This window comes from Mercenaria mercenaria, chromosome 4, assembly GCF_021730395.1.
Source record: "Mercenaria mercenaria strain notata chromosome 4, MADL_Memer_1, whole genome shotgun sequence".
NCBI lineage: Eukaryota > Metazoa > Mollusca > Bivalvia > Venerida > Veneridae > Mercenaria > Mercenaria mercenaria.
The window spans coordinates 25,864,677-25,875,108 of NC_069364.1; the positions used below are offsets into that span (position 1 = coordinate 25,864,677).

Here is a 10,432-nt window from a genome sequence, read left to right on the forward strand (position 1 = left end):
TGCTTGTCAATCGTAATTAATATTTCCAGCAGTTTTTGATGTATACTTGAATATATTTTGAGCCTTTGAGAAATTTTTATTTTCCATTTGTCCATTTTAAATACTATGCATATTTCAAAAAGTATTTGGCCTAGAGTCATAAAAAATCACAGGATTATTGTTGTGTACATGTGGTTTTGTTTGGAATTTCAGTTTATAATGCCAGAGTTATGGCCCTTGACAGTTAAAAATATGCATAGATGGCCTAAGAATTCTTTTTTTAACTCAATAACTTGGATGTCAGCTTGTTCAGTTGACATTGGGAGGAGCACAAGTCTAAGTTTAATTCCTGGAGCTGAGTAAGACCCATGTTCTTTATTAATGACTGACAACAATTTGTCTGTGTTTTTTTCTTCTTCTGCCTTCATGTGTGAAGTTCTTATAACTTTCCTATAATGAAATCATGGACTTTTTAGGTGAAGTAACCAATGTTTATAATCAAAAATGGCATTAAACCCGAACAAGCAATTTTGCCTGAAAGAATAAAAAGGACCGGGTATTTTGTTTAAATGCACGGAAAAAAATGCAAGTTTGCTGCAAGAACCCTATTTAGCATCTGTTGAGGATGCACCTGTTTAATTTTTCTCCTATGCCTTGTTAGTATTATAAATGACTTTCTGTTGGACATAATTATATGTGATTATCTGGACTGTTGATTGGCAACTGTAATTTACTACTGAGACAAGCAGGACCTTGTTGGGAGTTTGTATAAAGGCAGCCACTGATTGCCAGGACTCTGTTGTTATTTCAGTCTAATCAGGCCCTGTATTCATCTAGTTCTGCACGTTTGGATCGAAATTTTTTCTACAATGTAGAATTTGATTAAACTCCAATTTTTCAAAACTTCAGATTATACCTAGAAAATTCAGCAAATAAAAAAGATAGGGTCGTGCTCTTGATATTTTGCTAGGCTGATTTGAAAAATTTGGACTTCACGCAATATTTCATAATGAGAGTCTATGGGAAAATCGTAACTTTCATAACATTTTCGCGAATAGAATTTTTTCTACAATGTAGATTTTGATGGAACTTTTCACAGTTGTAAATGAACACATGGCCTATAATTTGGTGAAATAAAATGTATAGATCCGTGTGCTTATTTTTGAGATATTTTACCATGATTAAAGTGAACCGACTATTTCACGCTAATTTTAACACATTATTTTGATTTTGTTAATGTGCCATATGTTATAATATCATATTTTGACTTTAGAAATATAGCAACAGTGCCATTATAACAAATTTACTCGCAGGTTTTGATTAATTCATAAATTGATTTTCATTTCCGTACGCCGAATCCAGGCTTTATTCTAAGTTTTATGGATAAATGACGTTACGCCATCACTTCCGGTTTTTCAAACGTGCAGAACTACCTTAAGACGGAAATGCAGACTTATAGACTTCTGAATGCAGAATGTTTAATTATGATTAGACTGTTGTTATATAAATTAGCACATAATTATGAGTGTTTTTGTGGGAAAACCAATATTAACCCTTGTCATGCTGGACACGACAGAGTCTGCCTTTGTGACCAGTGTAGATCCCTGCATCCATTTTTGTTTTATCACTTTCAGCACTTGTATGCAAATGAGAGGCAAAAGTATGGATCCAGGTCAAACTGTATGCTGCTCTGCAGGCTGACCTAGGTCGATACTAGTCAGAAAGCCATAATTTTGGTTTTCACACAGCAGAGCTATATTATAGTACTAAAATGTTTCCGTGAATGTTCATTCTGTAGTTGCGGACAGCTCTGCAAAATTTCGTAAGTACAGAATGTACTGTAAACAGAAGTATGGCAAAATGTAAATATCTATCATTCTTAAGTTGTAAGTTTTAGACTTTTTACAGGTTATAAGTTTTCTTTCGGTCTAATCCCTTTTGTACTTGTAATCCCTAATTGTGAAATGTAATTGTTATGTAATTTTCTAAGTAAAATGAGCCGTGCCATGAGAAAACTAGACAGGATCCATGCTGTTTGCTTTCAAAGCCTATTGCAATTAGAGAAACCGTTAGCGAACAGCATGGATCCTGACCAGACTGCGCGGATGCGCAGGCTGGTCTTGATCCATGCTGGTCGCAAAGCCACTATGTTGGTTTTCTCAAAGCACGGCTCAAATATGTTTAAACTAAATTGCAGATTTTTAATGATGATGAATACGGGCCCAGGGCCTGCTTACCACAGACGCCTTTATTACTGCATGACCCACAATATGTCATGAATCTAAATCTTTTTTAGCTTGACTTTTAGAAGAAAAAGTAGAGCTATATTATTGCACTTGCCCCGGCATTCAGGCCTCCTCGGCATTGGCGTTGGTTATAGCTTTTGATAAAGTCAAATATCACTGTTACTATCAAAGCTTTTGACTTGAAACTTAAAATAGTTATTAACTATCAATGCCTACACTAGGAGAAATAATCCCCGTAACCCTGATTTGAATTGAGTCATGCCCCTTTCTAACTTAGAATGTTTTATTAGACATGGATTAGCATACATTGACCTGGGATTTATTTCAATCCTATGCTGGCTTTTGGGCTGGAAAATGCATATCTTTCACAACTTCCCAGAAAAATGAATTCATTCTCTGATGTGGCAAAATTATCAAGCACTATGAATATACATGAACAATTTTACAGTGTAAATCATACTGCACTATCATTCCTTGGATCAGGTTTTATCTGAAATTATTTAAATTCATATTCATTTCATTTCCTTTGAAAATACATACACCTTAGTTAATTGACATATAAATTACTTAATTTAGATGTCATTTATATCAGATGCCACAGCTTATACTTTAATACTATAAATAAGTGAAATAATGAACAATAATGAATAATGAATATTCAATTTTTAATGATAGCTATTTTGCAAGCATTATTTATATGTTTATACCCAAATAACTTAATAGTGATGGGATATAATCCCATAAAAATGACTGATTAAAGCTTTATTTCAGTTTATTGATGAACATTGAAGCTTTGCATATTCATATATTGCCTATATATGTTAATGTTATGGATGAGTTACCATTTGAATTATGCCTATATATACTTAATAAATGTAAAAGGAATGTGCTACTCCATTGTTATACAGATAGGAAAAGTATAAAAATGACATTTCCTGAAATGATCCTATGATTGATGTTGTTTAAATGGTAATATCAGTACAGTCCCCTATATTAAAATCAGTTTATAGTTGGATATGGACTTCAGCGAAATCATGCATATTCATACTTATGTTCAATACAAATGAAATACGAATACAAATTGAATACGAACAAAATCCCCATGTTCGATTTGACCAATGTCAACAAATCCCCCTTATTATTTTTTTCCATTTAACCTTTACCCTGCTACATTTCTAAAATGAACTGGTCTATCATTCAATTTTGGCAGTATCATTTATTATTTAAAGAGGTGTTCGTGCAGGCTGGTCTTGGTCTGCACTGGTCACAAAGGTAGAATCACTTGCCAGCAGCAGGCGAAAGGTTAGATCCAAATTTTCACTTCACTCCATTTAGAATCCATAATTACCATATCCAAATTGGATTTATTTTCTTTTATAATTATCTGTGTGTAATTTGGCAGTTTTGTACTGTCTGTGCTTTCGGAAAATATACTTTTACCTTAATTAATTTTTTTAATCAACAAAGTCAAAGGGGGCATTTTTTCTGCCCTGTTCAAATTGAGCAGGATGGGGAGGGGGGGGGGGGTGCATTTATCCTAAACATCTATAAAAAAAACAAAACATTTTTTCTTCAACAGATAAAAAATGCTAAAACTCAGTCAAAATAGTTCTTGGTGTCACTCACATTAGAAAAGAAATCTCTACAATTGCACAGTGACACAATCCATTTCCTCTGCAGCAGCTTCCTGTACAGGCACTATAATTTTGATATCATATTTTATTTGTAGTGAAATTTATTGCTCCCAAGACCAGCCCTTAAAGGGATAAAATTTTCACCTAGTATAAAATAATGTCCTAAACTGCTTTTGTATGGGTGACATTGATAGCAACGTAAAAACAAGATTATTTAGTGTTTCATTTTCACACCTGTCCAGTTTGGCTATTGGCCTTCCCTTTAAGACTTTGAATCAAATGATCAGTCACCCTATAAAGGATTTTTTGTCCAGCAATGACCTTGGCTTAAACCAATATGAAATACATCTCTGTTTCCGGGTAGACATATTGACCTGACTGTATATGTTGTACCTACATGTATTTGGTATAAAATTGAATGATATTTTATCCATTTAATTATGAAATCATTACAACATTTTGATTGTTTTCGTTTCAGATGTGGTTAACCTTGACTTGAAGTGTACACTGCGAGTACTATACAACATTTTCACAAAGTACAAGGACACACCAATGCCTTAGAGGTCAAGGACGCTTGGCTGATTTTGAAAAGTCAAGGTTTTTAAAAAAAGAATCTCCAACCAAAATGGATCTTTATATTATACCAGTGCCAATAACTGTCATTTATCATGCATCATTACTTTTTGTCTTAATAAAGTCATTAAAGTTAATTGCAATCAATTATATGTGTTTCGCAATAGTTAATCATATTACAGGATACGTTTAGGTTTAGTTTTGTTATTTTTGTATGAAAAATGATGCGCATTCTCTAATTACACATGCACTTGGGCTCACATGAGCAGTTTAATATCTGGTTCAATGCATTTTGTATTTTGTACATGAAATTACCATAGCCCTGTGTATGAATCTGTTCTGTATTGCAACCCTGCAGACATTATGAAATGGTTTACTAGTATGTGTATTACAAATTTTCACCTATTATGGCATGATATATTCTCTAACTATCTAAACTGTTTGTATGTCGATATATTTGAGGTGATAATGAGATTGTTTATTGATGAAAGGATAAGAAAAGGTTCTTTGATCAATAACTGATGAATAATTGTTTCTGTCATGCACTTACAAAATGTACTTTTTCCAGATCTTAATGTAGAGAATGTGGAAAATCGAGTGTGAGGAAAATTAAGCACGTTTTCAAAAAAAAAAAAAAAAATAAAAAAAATTTAAAAGTTGGAAAGAATAATACAGAGTTTGATTTTATATATAAAAATAAAAGTTTAAAAAGTCCCAAGATTTTGCTATACATAACATCATTGAAACTGCTATTATAGGAATATTGAAATTGCTATCAATACCATTAGATAACGTTTGTAATACTTAAAAAAAAGAGAATGTCCCAAGCAAGATTTTTTATGCGTCACAATTTCTATGTAATGTTTGCTGAAAACCGTGGATAACTGGAACATTATGTCCATGAGAAATCAATGTTTTAAGCGATTTTAATCTAAGCATATTTCTAACATTCACTTTTCATATAAAACAGTAATTAACCATTTAGGTTTCTGTAAATTATTTTCCCCAGGGGTATAGGAACTACTTGAAAAATATCATTTACAGAATGCTGCAATATTCATGATTGTTTCAAGCCAAGCATGTTACGATTTTAATTGGCTGAAACATCATTAAAGTGTCACTAGCAGGCAAATTATGTATGTTAAAACATATAATTAATTGATATAATCATTCTAATGAGAATTGGTTCACAGACTGTGAAGTATGGCAGTTTATGAGATTTTGAAATTACAGCTGGGAGACATATACTGAAATTATTGATATTTGGGGTGGGGGGAGGGGGACTGATTTGTGGCAAGTCATGAAATTTGAATTGCAATGAACAAACAAATTCTTACTCATCACCTTCATCAGTTGAAAATCCATAAATCTGGGTCCCCATGAAATCCCCTCCTCCCCCTGCCCCCCGGCGAATTCTTTTCATAGACTGGTTAAGGCCTAAACTTACCTGGTATCCTTTTTCAGGATTTTCAGATAATTGAGGGGGTGGGGATGGGGGGGGGGGGGTGAGGGGAGGGCACAAAAGAGTACCAGATAGTAGTAAATGTACATGTTGGTTTCTATTTTAACTTCATTGTAGATGTAATAATGACAAGTCTGATGGGATTTTAAAAAGGAAAATACATGTCTTAGAATATGTGCAGGTGATTTTATTCATAAGTTTGATCTACACCATACCATGCCTTACCATTTATGATAGTTATAAGAAAAATGTCATATCAGAAATTTTTCCTATAGGATACATTATCCCAGTATTCTTTGCAGTTTAAGCATTTCAGAAGTATTAATTATCAAGTAAATTCGTTTTAGTAATTTAGAGAATATAACAACTTTTTGTAAAAATAAAGAAGGAATCAAAATTTCTGCATTTATTAAGTACCGGTAAATTTCATTTCTTGCTTTGGCTTCTATGTCCTAGATTTGCCGTGGTCTGAAAAGACCTGTATATATGCATTTTAACCCTTATCATGCTGGACACGATTTATTCTGCCTTTGCGACCAGTGTAGATCATGATCAGCCTGCACATCTGAGATTTTACAGACTGTTTGCAGACTATTATATGCTCCTGAATGGTACTTGACAATTTTTTTTTTAAATGTTGGAAGTCTAATAGTGACTATTGTATGTAGATATGTATGTTTACAATAATCTTACTAGTATATTGTTCATTGTTATTCTGTTATATATTGGTGATATTTTTAAGTATTCTAAGACAAGTTTTTACGAATGAAATGTTTCAGGGCAATTCAATTTCGGATTTTACAGTCATGAACATTTAAAGGGGCCTGTCTAATATTGTTGGGAATATTTGATTTTTTTTTTTTTTTTGATTTTTTTCATGCACTCTTTGTACAAAATAGAAGGTGGAACAGTAGCTTTACAAAAACTAACTTTGTACAAAATGTTGGTGTCATTTTATTAATGGATCTGTTAGTTTTGCATGGACTTAACTCAGAACTTCATTGAAAAGTAGAGACTCATCTTTTTGCATTTTTTGACCATAATTTACTAGTTGTCGAAAAAAATGTTGACAAAATTCATCTAGTGGAATGAATTTAAGTAATAAGTGACTGATATATATTCATGATTGATATGTGAGTTAATGAATTCATTAGCCTCTGTAATATAACGAAGTCAGAGGTATTTCAGTGTATATGTAATAAGTCTTTGAGAATTTTTGACAGTTTTGACAAATTATTGATCGTTTCTAAGCGCAGTCTTGAATTTGACTACTGACATTATTGTATTGTGAACTAACATTTATAACCATGGAGCATGGACTATTTTGAATATTTTCAGAAAACCTCAGCATAAAATATTCAGTGTCTTGTTTAATAGGTGTACATTTATTGAACTCTTGTCAATGTTTACAGAAAAAAAAGTTAAGAATAAACAAAATTGTTTAGTTTCAGTGAGTTGACATATTGTAGAGATGTAGTTCAAAGCATGATTCCTTTGGAGGTTTCCAATTGGTGGAAAAAAAATTCTAACCAGTAAAACCTTTTAAGTCTTATATCCTACATAATGTGGTAGTTTTCCTTTTTGAAGTAAATGATTTTAGTGTGTTTCTAGTATGAATACTTAAGCAGATGGCTGTATTTTGGCCACTGTTTCCATAATGAACAATTTTGAAGCTTTTATAAACCTCATAAAATTTCACTCTCAGGGCTTTTTTTTCAAGTCACTCACATCCTTACTTGATACTGCTTGTTACTATTTTCATATATTCTGTGCCAGACAAAAAGTATACAGTCGAACTTCGTTCGCTCAGACTCTACAGGATCGGCAAAATTTGTTCGAGTCAGCGGTAGTTAGAGCCATTAAAACAATATGAAAATACAGGGATTTTGCCAGGACTTGACGATGAGTTCGATCAAAGGTTGGTGGTCGAATTATATGAGTTCTGGCGAACAAAGTTCGACTGTAATAGAGTTGGTTCATATCATGCATATTCAGATCAGTTCAAAGTCAGTTGCAGCATGAAATGAGCCGCGCCATGGGAAAGCCAACATAGTGGCTTTGCGACCAGCATGGATCCAGACCAGCCTGCGCATCCGCGCAGACTGCGCGGATGCGCAGGCTGGTCTGGATCCATGCTGGTCGCAAAGCCACTATGTTGGTTTTCTCTTGACACGGCTCAAATAGTAATTAATCCATAGCAAGCAGTGACTGCAAAACATTTCAATCTTTGATTATGATTAAACCGAAAAACCGCTAATCTTACTTACATAAGGACATACTTAATTAGTTCTTTTGTTGTTCTTTGTTACATCAGTGACTGAAAGACATAACTGTCGTGTTTGAAGATTGAGCAAAATTAATCACAGAAATATCTCCATATTACAGAATGATTCCTTTATAAATGAACCATTTTCAGTTCCTTATTGATTAAATTGAAATTTTATTTTATGATTATGCACCTAAAATAGTTTCACTGTCAACCCTTGATTTACCTTTACAAAAGGTGTATAGCTCATTGCATATTCCGCATGTAAGTACAATGTCTTCAATCACATCCTTTATGGTATTTTGAAACTGTTGTAAAATACTTTTGATGTTTTGATATTGTTTGACACTGGTTGTCAGCAGGTTTTGTGAACTGATAGTTGCTTATTTGATAATCACCACAAAAATACATTGACTTAATAAAACAGTTTAACCACTTATTGTGCTGTGGTTAGGATACCTGTTGTATTTGAAGACAGTAAAAATAAGGTTGTACAGTAAAATACAATATCTTTGGGCACCTACCGGTATAGCTAGAGCACCCAGATTCCCTTGAGCATATATGTGTATAGCACCTAGGCTCATTTGAGCATTGATTGTTAGAGCATGCAGGCTCACTCAAGCATCAGTGGGTATGGCACCCAGGCTTACTCAAGCATCAATGGGTGTGGCACACAGGCTCACTCTAGCATCAGTGGGTATGGCACCCAGGTTCACTCAAGCATCAGTGGGTATGGCACCCAGGTTCACTCAAGCATCAGTGGGTATGGCACCCAGGTTCACTCAAGCATCAGTGGGTATGGCACCCAGGCTTACTCAAGCATCAACGGGTGTGGCACCCAGGCTCACTCTAGCATCAGTGGGTATGGCACCCAGGTTCACTCAAGCATCAGTGGGTATGGCACCCAGGTTCACTCAAGCATCAGTGGGTATGGCACCCAGGTTCACTCAAGCATCAGTGGGTATGGCACCCAGGCTTACTCAAGCATCAACGGGTGTGGCACCCAGGCTCACTCTAGCATCAGTGGGTATGGCACCCAGGTTCACTCAAGCATCAGTGGGTATGGCACCCAGGTTCACTCAAGCATCAGTGGGTATGGCTAGTTCACTTGTCCCTCCATGATTTGCTTAAGTTTTCTTTATTTCGGATTGATCATTGAACATTTTCCGCATCCCCCCTGGAACCGAGAGTGATTGGTATTTTACTGTATTATCTATCCATGCATGTCATAGGTGTCTTACAATGGTAAGCCTGTTTATTTGTGTTAATTATGCAGACATTTGATGGGAGTAATGTCATATTTGTTGTTTCTGGATGTTCAGTCTATCTATAGAGATTAATTCCTTGGCTAAAATTGAATTACTATATTTACTAAAAATAAGATTTAAAGAAAATTTTGTCAGAGATTAAATAATGGAAAACTAGACACCTGTATGTTGCACATCCTTAGAATATGTGTTTGAATTAAAATATTTATATGAAGATATTAAATTTGTAGGAATAATCATTTGATATATATTGCAAGCATCAATATTGTGTTGTTTATGTAAATAATAATCAAGCTTTTGTATTATTCATTGCAAGTTATTGTCTACGTGTAAAAATGTGTATCATTTGTTATATAGATTGTATTTATTACAGACGACTTGTACAATACCATTTTAGATTTTTTTGGTGCTATAAATATTGTAATGTGTAAAACTTTCTAAAATTAAAATTTAAATCAAATATCGATTTTTTAAAATTCTTATATAATGTACCCAGTGGAGACATGGTCATTTGAATGGTTGAGATCGCTGTAGGTAAGGGCCTGCAAAAAAAACCCCATCCGACTATGACTCAAAAGTTAATAATGCCCTTTTACTGTAATTTTCATGACTTAACCCTTATCATGCTGGACACGATTGATTCAGCCTTTGTGACCAGTGTAGATCATGATCAGCCTGCACATCCGAAAGATGGCCAAGTTCATTATAGAAATTAGCAGGGTAAGGGTTAAAACTTTGGATCCTTAATGACATTTGATTATGTAGTCTCCTAATGCTATTTTCATATTCTCTGGCTGCTAATGTTTTTCATACGGGCAACCTGCCGGAGAATATCAAAATCAGAGAATAAGTAATCCTTTGGAAATAGACAAATGTCATAACGAGTCCACTATTTTAACACTTACCCTGCTAAATTTCTATAATGAACTTGTCCATCTTTCAATTTGGATGGTACCATTAACTGTTATAAGGGGTGCTTACCAAAAAAAGATACTGACTGAATG

The 10,432-nt window shown here is 34.0% G+C and overlaps 1 protein-coding gene across 1 annotated transcript in view; it reads left to right on the plus strand.

The window, feature by feature from the left end:
* The window catches only part of LOC123551273 (beta-parvin-like), a 113,827-nt gene extending 103,935 nt beyond the window's left edge, over nt 1–9,892 (plus strand). The window contains exon 13 of the mRNA XM_045340080.2: nt 4,338–9,892. Within this exon, the coding sequence (XP_045196015.1) occupies nt 4,338–4,420 (83 nt within the window). The 3' untranslated portion in view covers nt 4,421–9,892. The remainder of the gene's footprint in view (nt 1–4,337) is intronic.
* The last annotated feature ends 540 nt before the right edge of the window (nt 9,893–10,432 follow it).